The following is a 12,817-nucleotide window of genomic DNA, read 5'->3' on the forward strand; positions in this document are numbered from 1 at the left end:
CGGGGAAGCTGACAGGCCGCAGGGGAAGCTAGCTCTAAGTTCACACGACAGGCTGTAAAAGCATGGAGATCTGCAGGGTGTTCCAGAAACTTGAGAACTCTGTGCGATATTCAGCTTCAGCAGCACTCAGCCTCCTGGACCATTCGGGTGACCGCATCTCTGCGTCCCTGGGGAACCGCTGCTGTGTGAATGGCACTGGGCTGGGGGGCGCGGGGACCCCACTTGGGAGTGGGCTGCGGGGCCTAGATACAGAAGACATCATATAAGCACAACAGACAAGGGACTTGACTCGGGCATGGGGAGTGAGGCAGGGCAGGTCCCCTGTCCTAGCAGTCAGGACAGATGGACACGTGTGTAGGGGAGAGCAGGCCCATGGGCTGAGGGGTGCACGACAGAGTTTGGGGTGCGGCCTCCAACCCAGCCCGAAACGCTGTGGGCTTCACCTTGCGGGCAGTGGAGACAGGAAGTGGGTTTGTGAGCAGGCGAGTGGCGGGCCCGAAGGGTACGTGTGAGAAACTCGTCCGGGCTTGGGGAGCGCAGGGTGTGTGGTGGGCGGGAGTGGGTGCGGGCAGAGCGGGCCTTCAGAGTCTTAGTCAAAGGGCACGGGGCGTGTTCACGGAGGCAGGAAGGAAGAAAATCAGAAAGGGCTGGAGCCATGAAGCAGCTGTTCCCAAGAACACCACAGGCCCAAAATGGCGTCGCTTAGGCCAAGTTCCCAAGCCACGGGCTTAACACCTAAGCTAACTGCTATTTCAACCTCTCCCAGAAATGTCGTCACAACCCGTCAGTCAGGAATTTCTTCAGTCAGCCAGCACCAAAGAGTCTGCCACCAGGGGCTTCTCCATCCCCGGGAGAAAGATGAGGTCATGTGCGTGATAAGACCCCTTGCTCCCCCCACCCCCCCAGGAAAGAGGGGCCCGGCCCGGAACAATCCTTTCCTTCTATGAAAACCTTCCATTTTGAACAATTAAGCAGGCCCCCCTCCACCTGCTAGATGGGATGCCGATGGAGTCATCAATCATTTAACAAAACCAACTGGATCTTTTAAGATTTACTCTGGAATTTTGATTATTTAACACAGTCAATGTCACCACATTTTATAGGACTGGCTTGGTGAGAAACGGTGAAGGAATTTATGGGAACAACTTGTCAGAAGGGCCATTCCAGAAAATGTAAACTAATCCAGAAAGTGACGGAAAACACACCAGTGGTTGCGTAGAGAGGTCAGGTGAGAGGGAGGGCTGGCGAAAGGGACCCCGGGAGCCCTGCAGATCAATGGACAGGTCCCCATCTGGCTCTTGCGGCCAGTTTCACGGGCAGAGTCACACGTCAAACTTACCAAGTAGGTCACTTTAAATATATGCACTTAATGCACGTCAATTATACCTTCAAGAAAGTTAAAAAAAAAAAAAAAAAAGACTCGTTTCTTAAAAGATTGTGAATCCATCTGGGGAACTAAGGATTGGCAGCCAAAGGCCAGAGCCACACCCCCCTGGGTGGGGTGGGCTGGGGGGACAACATCCTGTGGCTGCAGAACTCACAGGCTCCTTCCGCTCGGTGACAGCTTGCGGCAGGCAGCCTTCTAAGATATTCCCAAGGGTCTCTGCCTCCTGCTGTTCGCACCATGTGACTCCCTCTCCCTGCGTGTGGCCTGGACCTAGTGACGTGCTTCCCCAATGAGATCTCCAAAGACCATGGCTTCTGTCCTGCTAGCACTTTCTCTCCCGTCTGCTCACTTGCTCTGATGAAGCCAGCTGCCAAGCCGTGAGGGCGCTACGGGAAGGCGTACATGGCAAAGGACCAAGGGAAGTCTTGGGCCAACAGTCTGAGGGACCGAGTCCTGCCAACAAACACGGCAGTGAGCTGGGAAGCGGATTCCACGGTTGGGCCTCCAGATGAGACTGCAGCCTCAGCCGCCACTTTCATGGCGCCCGCATCGGAGACCGCTGAGCCAAGCCCAGACTCCCGAGCTACAGAAAGTGAGATAATATATGTCATTTCTCGTTGCTAAGTCCAAAATTAATTCGTCATGCAACAGTAGATAATGAGCACGCAGTCACAGCTCTGGTGTCTGCCAGCAGCTCTTCCGACAGGATCCTTTCGCATTTTTCTAATACAGAGAGATACAATGACAGAATAAAAACATCGAGAGGAGCTGGTGTCAAATTCAGTAGCGCTGTCTGCTAAGGATGTGGCCATTTGGTTTGAGGCATCTTGAGAGCATGTTTACGAGTTACCTCTGAATCTCAAGCCGATGCTCTCCAGAAAAGTATTTGGAACTGAAATATACTTTGCCAAAGACGGTATAATGAGGAGCTATTCTCCTAACCGGGGTTATGATCCTCGGTGTACACGGTAGTGGCGCTCCAACTTCAGAACGCATCTGCATTGCTGGGGAACTCATTAAAACCTACTAAATCCCTGGGACCGACCCCAAGGTGGATGGGGCCCGGGAATATGAATGTTTAACCAGCATCCTTGGGGATTCTGATTCAGGGCATCAGAGGCCCACACCATACTGTGCAACCTCACTTAAAGAAATGACCCCCAGGGGATCCCTGGGTGGCTCAGCGGTTTAGCACCTGCCTTTGGCCCAGGGTGTGATCCTGAAGTCCCAGGATCGAGTCCCACATCGGGCTCCCTGCATGGAGCCTGCTTCTCCCTCTGCCCGTGTCTCTGCCTCTCTCTCTCTCTCTCTATGTCTATTGTGAATAAATAAATAAAATCTTAAAAAAAAAAAAGGAAATGACCCCCAAGCTTAAGGAATGCTCTTGTCACGATGAGCACTGGGTGATTAAAATAAAAACTTAAAAAAAAAATGACCCAGTACACCTGAGGGGCCCAGTCAGTCGGGCAGACGACTCTTGGTTTTGGCTCAGGCCATGATCTCAGGGTCATGAGATCAAGCCCCATTCAGGCTCTGTGCTCGGCACCGAGTCTGCTTAAGACTCTCGATCTCTCCCCCTCTCCCTCACGCATGCTCTCGTGCTCTCTCTCTCTCTCTCTCAAATAAAGGAATCTTCTTTTTAAAAAATGACCCCCAATATTACACTTAATAAAATAGAAATGGTCTTTCGAGGTCACAGAACAGAAAACTTGCTAGAGTATACCAGATGGCACAGCAGATGACAAGAGCTCCCTGACATCATTTCGCAGGACTTGATTTATTATGGGGACACTCAGAGAGGGACCTGAAAGAGACCAGAGGGGGCAGAGCTTCCAGAAAGAGCCAAGGTACTCTGTGAAGAAGGGCTGAGCTTCAGCATAAAGCCTGTGAATGGTGGGTCCCCTCGGGGAGCAAGGATTCTGGGGCCTGGAGAGAAGGGGACAGATCCTGGGTGATGACCTCAGGGCAGTGAGCGACTAGCAGTCTTGGGTGCTGCCTTCCATAAGTAGCTTAAATTTGCGACGTGGGCTGAGAATGCAAGTACTTCAAGTCAGGGGTTGGCAGGATTTTTTTTCCCTGTAAAGGGCCAGATAGCAAATATTTCTGGCTTTGCAGGGCTTATGGTTGCAACCACTCGATTCTGTTGTTGTGGCAGGAAAACAGCCACGGACGATCTGTACATGAATGGGCAGGGCTGGTTCTGATGAAATTTTATTTACGAACAACGCGTGGTGGGTGGCATCACCAGCTTGTGTCTAAGTCAAGTCCTCCCGGGAACGTCCATAACCTCCGTTTATGACCACTGGGAAAGAGCACACGAACGTAAACAGCGTTGTTTTAAGAGCACAGAAAGGCTCATTTTGATCCCATTACTTCTCCCAGCCTGACATTTGACCACTGGAGTTATTCCTTGGGGGGGAAAGCACTGTCCACAGAACTTTCCAGATACAATGCAAGCATGATGATCTTCAGCAAAAGCCTCATCCCACCTAAATGGCTCTCTGACACGCAGAGCTTTCTATTTAGCACAAAAGCCATTTTATATAAGCTTTTGACAGACATGGAAACACGTGGGGGTGTGTGTGGGGCTTATTTGTGAGTGAACGGGAGGGATGCCCGAAAGGACACAGCCTGGGGAGGTGGGCAGGCTCGAGCTCCCTACTTCCCAGTATCTCCAGTTAGCTCTCAAGGGTGGCAAAAGGTCTCAAAACACAATTCATTTCCATTAACTCTAACAGCTCAGCGCACAGGGCGTATCGTAAAGGAAGCGGGGACCAGATGTCGCTATTTCTGAAAGACGGCGAATCACCGCTTTGAACAATCCAAGTTGGTGTCCCTTAAAACCAGATACTATGTCTGATAGAAAGCTCCAGATCTTCCATACTGATGGATGTGCTTTCCATCCCTGCTTTCCTTGTTTGCCGACTCTGAGCTGAGGATCAGACACGAGACCAAAAGGCAAAGGGGCCTCTGAATTTGGCACCGCTGGCGGCCACTGCTGCATGATCAAGCGCTAAGCACACGCTAACAATATAGCTAATCAAAAACGAGCGTTCATAAACAAGAAATCACATCTATTTGGCTGCTGCAATAACAGCCTTCGGTAAATGTGCCATAGAATCGCGAACTGCGGTCTAGGGCACGTGTTTTGGGAAGACTGCAGGTGACTTGGAAATGAAACGATGGGTCCGGGGCAGAAAACCAACTGTGGAGAACTCCAGAAACGGAACCAGAAACGCTCAGCGACCTTCCGGCGTTAAGCGGGCTGTGATACGCTTGTGCCGCGCCCACCATGGAGCCTGGTGTAAGCTGCAACTCGTGGAGCCACAAGCCCCCCGACGGCTCCGCCGGCTGCAGCTGTGTAAGGACTAGGGCTGCTCCGGCCGGACCCTCGCCATCAGGAGGGCCCACGCGCCAGAGTCCACGCGGCAGGCCCACGCCACTGGGTACAGGTGACACCGAGCTGCAGACCGGCCGCAGGGCCGCAGGCAAAAAGATGAAGGGTCCCCTCCACCTGGAAATGCAGTCGCAGTGCGTTCAGAGAGGCCTCAGCCCTAGCACCCCCCGTCCCGCAGTAAGCGAGTAACAGAAACGCAGGAGCCCCCCCGGGACTCCATGCGCACCTGTCACGGCAGAGTCCCAGCTTAGCCTCGCGGGGGCCAGGGGGGCACAGGCTGGAGAGGTGAGGGGGTCACCCCTGCACAGCTGCCCGGCACCCCACGGGCTGTGTCACCCGCTCGGGGCAGCAGATGAGTGAGACCGGCCAGCTTGTCCCCCCACCCCCACCCCGGGCCTGCTCAGAGACCCAGTCTGGCCCATCGGAATCCCACGCCTGGGCTTCCCGCGCCACCCTCTGCCCGACCCCCACCTGCGTAGCCCACACCATCCCGTGCAATCTGTATGCGACGGCTCTCTGAACTTCTGGAGTGATCCATGGCCATCTCAAACCAAGTTTCAGAAGAGTTTGGATTTGGGAAATGGGCGGGGAGGGGGAAGGATTGGCAAAGTGGGGGGCTGGCTGCCTCTCAGCACTCAGACTGCATGCTGAACCCCAGGGGGACCGTGCAAGGGTCCTCCGGGTCCCTCCGGGGATGGCCTAGGTTAAGGCACGGGGGCCCGCAGGTCCTCCCAGGCCTTTCCTCTCCCCTGTCTTTGCCACAGGAGAGGGACTGATCCTGCTTGCGCTGCCCCCCACCCTTGACCAAGAGCTTTTTCCTTATTTTAGATTTTATTTATTTATTCATGAGAGACACACAGGGAGAGGCGGAGACCCAGGCAGAGGGAGAAGCGGGCTCCATGTGGGGAGCCCGATGCGGGACTCGATCCTGAGACCCCGGGGTCACGTCCTGGGCCAAAGGCAGCCGCTCAGCCGCTGAGCCCCCCAGGTGGCCCCCGCCTCCCCTCGAAGGTCGCTCACTGCCCGTCTGGCTAACAGGCCTCGGTGCCCAGGGGAGGAGCGGGCCCCTGATCCGCAGCCCCTTCCAGGCGGCAAGCGAGCTCTCCATCTGGGGGGCTAGTGGTCACTCCTTCCGGGCCGCGGGGGGGGGGGGGGGGGGGGGCTCAGGGGGGAGTGTCTGCCTCTGGCCAGGGCGTGGGCCCGGGGGCCCAGGATCGAGTCCCATGTCGTTGGGCTCCCTGCATGGGGCCTGCTTCTCCCTCTGCCTGGGTCCCTGCCTCTCTCTCTGGGTCTCATGAGTAAATACAAAAAATCCTAAAAATAAATAATCATTTCTTCAGTCCGTCTCCAGTTCTCCCTCCTCCTCTGGGGCCTTCATCTAGGTTAGCGCTTCCCACCTTCCGTGTGCGCCTTGGAACCATCTGGAAATCTTGCAGAAACGCAAACCGTGAGGCAGCAGGTGTGGGCTGGGGCCCATGACCCGCGCCACAGGCTCCGGGGGCTGCGCTCCTGCTGCTCACCCCACCCCGCGCCTGCACCGTCCTTGTCCTGCCGCCCACGGGGCCACCAGCCTCTGGGGAGGGTGGCAGCGACCCGGCCCGGTGCTTACAAGACCATAAAGGGAGAAAAACAAGAAACCGCTGGCAAAGGTTTAACCATCCAGGTCCTAAAACTGCCTGCGAAGTCACACTGAAGACGAGGGACACAAAAGGACAGACGGACGTCGGCAGAGCTGCACCCCTGGACTTTGCCCCCGGGGCAGGAGCGGGGGGTGGGGAGGTCACGGCTGTGGCGGCCGGAGGTGCGGGAGGCCCTTCCTCTGCACGGATCGGCTCAGCCTCTCTTGAACCCCCCCCCCCCCCAAGAAACGGAGAACTCCAGGGGGCGGCGGGGGAACCACACCAGACCATATGGAAGTCTCTATTTTTTCCCTCACACCATCTGGTTTGGGATCTAAGTACAGGATGGCAACTGCGTCGACGGACGAGCCAACAAAATCTCCAGGCAACTGGGAAGGCGCTGGCGGGGCTGTGCTGCGGCGTCGGCCCAGGCCACGGCCACCGGCGGTCCCCGACGCTGCCACCGTGCTCGGTGCACAAAGGTCCAACTACATGTGCGTAAGGGCGGCTCACTGTGGGATCTGGGAAGATGATTCTAGAAATCCGCTTTAGTGCCCGCCCCCCGCATTCAGAGAAGAACCTGCTCGTTCACAGAACCCTCACATGACGTGTCAGCGGCAACGGGACCCTATCAGAGTCCTGCGTTTCTCGCCGCACCATTCCAGAAGTCCCCAACCTCGGAGATCCTACGTTACGCGCAGCACGAGCGTGTGTAGACAGCAAAACTGGTTCCGATCCGAACCCAACCCGACCCGAGTGGCCAAGAGGCCGGTGCCAGGGTCATGGCCCAGACCTGGGCCCTCGGGAGGAAGGCCTCGGGGGCGGGGGGCGCCCAGGCCTGGGGTGGCATCGGGCAGCACCTGCTGTGCGCCCCACGTGACTTCTCGAAAGCCCACACTCCTCTGGACTCTGAAACGAGTTTGGCCCCAAAAGTTTGGGGGTGGGGGGGGGAGAAAAGCCCCGAAGCCCGTATGCTGCCGTGGGCTGCTCACGTGGCGGGCGCGGCTGCGGGTGGGCACGCGGGCATCACCGCACCCACCGGGTGCCCGGCCCTGCTCAGCGCGGCACCCCGCGGCCGGGCCCCTTCTCCATCCCCAACTGGCCCCGCGTCTCGCAGCACATTCTTCAAGCCCCGCCATCCTCTTCCAAGCAGTTTCTGGTAACTCGGAGGCCTTCCTGTCCGGGTACCAAAGGCCTCCCCGGCCCCGCGAGCTGTGCGCACCTAATGGTGCTGGTGGGGCGGGGGGGGGGGGCTTTCTAGAAACAGCACGACACAGTCCACCTATGCAACCCGCCTGTGTCAGCGTACGGTTCGATGGCTCGGAGTGAATTCACAGAGCAGTGTCACCATCAGCACAGTGGAACGTCTAAAGCCTCCCGTCACTCCACAAAGGACCGCCTGGCCCCGTCGGCGGCCACTGCCCACCCGCCCTCCCCCCAGCCTCCGCCGGACACGGATCCACGCTGTCCCAGGACATCTGCTAACTCTGGAAATTCAATGCGAAGGGAATCCGACGGCAGTTGGTCCCTCGTGTCCGGCTTCTCGGACTCAGCGTGGTGGCCCGCGGTTCCCCCGAGCTGTGCTGTACACGGACCCGCCGTGCGCCTGGTTGCTGGTCGTGCTCACAGTCTGGGTAGATCACGTCTACCAGCAACTTGCACATCGGCATTCCAGAACCCTCCCCATTCCTCAAAGGATCTATGAGAACAAATGTCTCTGGTCACTTCTTGCTCACTTTTTCTAACGGGCACTGTGCGCGTGGGGACACACACACACGCACACGCACAGCTGGCGCCTGACAGCCACACGTCAAGAGAAGAGATGCATAATTGAAGGTGTAGAACTAAATCCGAAATCGGATTGCACGTTAATTAACCTGAAGCCACAATTTGGTTTGGAAAGAAAGTTTTATTAGCTCAATGAGAGGTGCGAGGCTCCGTGACTCCACGCGTGCCCTACATCGTACCTCAGGGTTGCTCGTTCTCGGGGTGTGCATCCTACACCATCACCTCTGACTCGCTCTCCAAAAAGCGTGCAATGCAACTACTTGGGCCGAGTAACGCTGGGGAACCCCTGAAAAGCACAGCAACGCCGGGAGCCTGCTGGGTTTACCTGCCCCGCCCCCGCCCCCTTCCAAAGAGCTCGGGGTCACTGGAGTTTGTGGCTAACTGGGCTGGGAAATGGCAGGTGCAGCCGCTGGGAACGTGGAGGTTGGGCCTCCTGCCCGCTTCCGGGGCCCCTGGAGTGACCCACATCTGGCTCCAACCTAGCCCCTGGCGGTTCTGAGACACCAGCGTCCCTCATGGGCAAGGAAACTGGAAGCCAGACCCCACGGACCTACCTGATGGGACCAAGCACCCAGTTACCGGCTCTTCATGTCATGGCCTTGGGTTTTTCCTTCTCAAAGACACTGACGTTCGCACAGAGTGTGGGGACACCCGTGCTCTTGGAGACAAGGCTCCTCGCGCGTCCCGGCCCCGTTCTTGGTGCCGTGGGGGAGGACACACGGGACACCCACCCACCACCCACCGCCCACCCCGCTACTGGTTCAGACACCGGCAATTTCGGAGTCAACCCAAAGCTTTGGGTCATTGCACACTGCTCCCTCTTGAGAAGAGGAGGTGAGGGCAAGGAAGGGGGGGGAGGAGGGAGAAGAGAAAGGCCGAAGATGGGGTGGAATGGAGAGGAGGAGAGAAAAACAAAAGATGATTAAAAAAATCGTCAAGGGCCAATTCCACCCGCGCCCCTGCGAACAAATTAATGCGTCAAACAAAACATGAAATATCACCACACTGAAAGAGCCATTACAAATAATAGTAAAGAGAACAGTTGACTTGCTATGAGAATTCAGCCCGAGGCTGTATTTACCTGGACTGCTCAAGGGGCCTGCCCTGTCCCCCAGGGTTGGCACGGGATGGTACTGGTGGTTCTTTGAGCCTGGGTACATCCAGTGGTACCTGCCAATTTCCATTTCAGCTCTGCTGTTCACTGCCAATTTCAGGTGGCAAAGAGTCAGTGTCTCTATCTCCAGCAAAGATTCTACATCAGCATTTATTCTTTTACCATATAGTTAAAGGCAACGAGGAGCTTAAACCAAACCACGCGGCCGGGATGCAACCTGTCCCTACCGGCTCAGCACCGAGGCAGGAGCAATCGCGAACGCTGGAGCCTCTCCCCCCATCCGGAGGTGGACCAAACTCACCCAAATCGCCTTCTCCTTCCTTGTTGTCACCACGTCCCCCTCCCTCCCCACCCCGCCCCTGAGAAACGCTGGCGTTGGGCAGACGCTATTTATAGTGGGAGCCTGGCTTCTCCCCAGAAGGCTGCTCTTTCTGGTTGCTTCCCCTCTCGGACCAACAGAGCGTCCTTATCACCGCAGCTGCACGAGCCTAAGGGGCTGCAGGGTCACCGTCCGCGACGGTCCCCGGCTCCGGCCCTCAAAGTCTGGCCAGTGAGCGCCGAGGCCCGCCGAGTCTCGGGCAGCAGTCCTGTCCCCCGCGGACCTCTCCGCGTCTCCGTCGGCTCGCCTTAAGCTCAGGACTTCGGAGTCTAGAATGTTCTGGATTAAATCCCGTTCCAATTACTTCCAGGGTTTGGAGGGAGGGGCTGCTGGTCTTGGACTCACACGGATGGTGCCCAGCGGCCTCCTGGGGACGCGGGTCCCTATCTGATCAAAGGACTCGGTTTCCCACTTCTTAAGGGCCCGGCCAGCGGGATGCGGGTCTGCCCGTGTCCCCGAGCCAGAGGCGGCGGCCGCCAACTCCTCGTGGGCTCACCGTCCCGAAGGCCCTCATCAGGGCTCCGGGGGACAGCCGCACAAGCCACCCCAGGGGCGAGGCCCGTGGGCGCCACGGATGCTGAAGGGGTCAGCGGTCCCTGCGGCGCGTGCGGGGGCCCGAGGCCACAGCCGCGCCGCGGGGCGACAGCAAATGCCCGCCCCGGCAGCACCCCGGTGGCGCCCCGGCTGTGCCTGCGAGGCCCCAGGTCACCCCCAGCGGCAGGCGGGGCCTTTCCCAGGTGCTGTTTCAGAGAAAGCCTTCGTGGCTTCAAGGGAAAGCAAAAACATCTTTTAAGAGACATTTGGAGGCTTTTAAAGATGTTTAAAGGGGGAGGAAAAAATAAAGGATGCCAGGGCCAGCCCGGAGCTGCACAGCGACACGCTTTGTGGCTGTTTTGGTTGTGTCAACGGCGCGAGGGCAGCTCGCGTTGGCGGAGCCCGTCGCCACGCCAAGCGGCACCTGCGGCCTCCGTGAGCCAAGGTCGGGCGTCGGCCGAGCTGTCCTAGGAAGTCGCTCCCGGCAGCGTCCTACCGTTAGGGACGCGGAGAAGGCCAGGGCCAGGGCCAGGGGAGGGGAAGCGGCCTGGGTGGGAGGCGGGCCCACGGACCTCCCCACGGGTCTCCCCACCTGCCTCCCCACCTGCCTCCTCACGGGCCTCCCCACGGCCTCCTCGGGAACCACGACTCCGCCCCCACGGCCCGGCCTCTGCCCCTGAGGGAGGTTTCCCGAGGTCAGTGTGGAGGGGAGCTGGGCTTCTGTGCCTCCCAAAGGAATGTCTCGGGTCCCTTGCTCCTGGTGTTATTTCGGGGTCCCCGAAAGGACTTAACTCTCAGCCTTCCCTGGATTTAGTTTTTTGCTCCAGCGCTCAGGAGACTCTCTCTCGGGCGTGGGTTGTGCTGCATTGTCTGAGAGCAAAGACACCCAGTGGGGCTGGTGGAAAGAACCAGAAGCGGTGGCTTAAGTGGCTGGGAGCCCTCCACATGGACCCCGAGCAAAGCCCTGCGAGGAGCTCGAGCACTCCTGATCTGGAAATTTCAAATCGTCCTCTTAAAAAAAAAAAAGTCCCCTCTCCACGCCCAATGCACAGGTGCCCAATAAATGTCAGCTGAAAGCTCATTTGGTTGAAGGCGAGGAAGCACCCCGGGACCCCGGGGACCAAGATCCAGACCTCTAGGTCCCCCCCACGCTGACCTCACCCAAGCCAGGCCATGCAATCCCCTGCGTCTCTGCACAGGATGCATCCACTCTCTGTTCTCATCTCCTCACATGCAAGGGGCAGTGTCCAGACCTTCGGGCCACCAGGCACAGGCTGCTAGGCAAGGACAATCAAAGCCATGGACTGCCCCAAGCCTGCGTGTTTTCTGCCAAGAACATGGCAGCCAGGCCAGACATGCTTAACTCAGCAGAAAAATGCTACTCCTCCAGCAGATGTGGAGACGGGGTCAGCAAGCGGATGGCTGTTTTCCAGTACTTCTGGGAAGGCCATTCTACCACAGTGAATCTTTAGACGTGAAAGAAAAGAAAATCCTGTCCATTCTCTATTTTTGAGCCAAGCTTGGAGACGTAACGTACAAAACTGATCCTAAAATTCCAAAGAGCACAGTATATACAGTTTTGTTTAAAAGGACAGGGTCCCAGCGTCTAGGAGGAAGCCACGGGACTGCAAGGACAGGCCTCAGCCTGAGGGGTCCGTTAAGACACAGTTGATGCTGGGCAACGGGCAAGAAGAAATGGGTAAAATGTCCACACCCGGCCGGGAAGATCCTGGCTCATGCCCTACCGAGGGAAGGCCGCAGAAGTTCCCCTTAGGGAGCGGTGGTGGCTGACAGGGACGGTCACAACCGTGGGTGGTCGTCAGCAGAGGTGGGCATGGAGCAAACAATGGGGAATCGAGGAAAGGAAAACAAAACAATGCCTTGTACCTCTTTTTTTCTTGTCTTTTCCCCCCCATTTACTTAGGGTGATAGTCTTCTGTGACAGGGCTGAACAACTGACCTGCAGGCTGGTCTACTTTCCGGCACCTACACAATGACCACCGGAGGCGACTAGGTGACAAAGGCTGAGCTTCCTTGGAAAGGCCATCCTCCTGAGGCAAGGTCTCTGAGGCTGGATCTGCCGTCTTTCCTTTCCAGGTAGGATTTAAAATATTAAGGGAAAGCTCGGACACCATCACGAAATGCAAGCAGGGGCCAGCCAACGATGGCCACCTGTTGTTGTCAATAAAGCTTTATTGGCACTTGGCCACCTTTATTGGTCTCAGGCTACAACCGCAGGTCTGAGGAGTTACAACAGAGACGGGGAGGCCTACAGAGCCTAAAATGGTTACTCTCTGGCCCTTCCTGGATGAAGTGTGCGCACCCTGGATATGGAACGTGGCTACTTAAGACCTGGATGCAGAATGAAGTCAATGCACTCAATCAAATCAGCCTACAGAAGAGGAAGTTCGTTTCTTTTCTCTTTTTACACGTGTCTGGAAGAGAGAGGTCCCTGGGCTGCCTGGGGAGGAAAGTCCTCCACCCGGGTACTGTCGTCCTGCTACGTAATCTGCCACTGGGTGGCAAAATCACAGGTAAAACCAAGATCCTGTCACACACAGTGGTCCCTAAGATGAGTTAGGCACCCCTGTACTCTACA

The 12,817-nt window shown here is 57.2% G+C and overlaps 1 protein-coding gene across 4 annotated transcripts in view; it reads right to left on the bottom strand.

Annotated features, from left to right (window-relative positions):
- The window catches only part of GPM6B (glycoprotein M6B), a 160,733-nt gene that overhangs the window by 27,870 nt on the left and 120,046 nt on the right, over positions 1-12,817 (bottom strand). For 2 of the 4 annotated variants that reach the window (XM_041741672.1, XM_041741673.1), the window contains exon 2: positions 9,273-9,392. The exons of the other annotated variants lie outside the window; for them this stretch is intronic. In XM_041741672.1, coding sequence (XP_041597606.1) covers positions 9,273-9,392 — 120 coding nt within the window. The remainder of the gene's footprint in view (positions 1-9,272; positions 9,393-12,817) is intronic. 4 annotated transcript variants of the gene reach the window in all.

The sequence above is a fragment of the Vulpes lagopus genome, chromosome X (assembly GCF_018345385.1).
Source record: "Vulpes lagopus strain Blue_001 chromosome X, ASM1834538v1, whole genome shotgun sequence".
NCBI lineage: Eukaryota > Metazoa > Chordata > Mammalia > Carnivora > Canidae > Vulpes > Vulpes lagopus.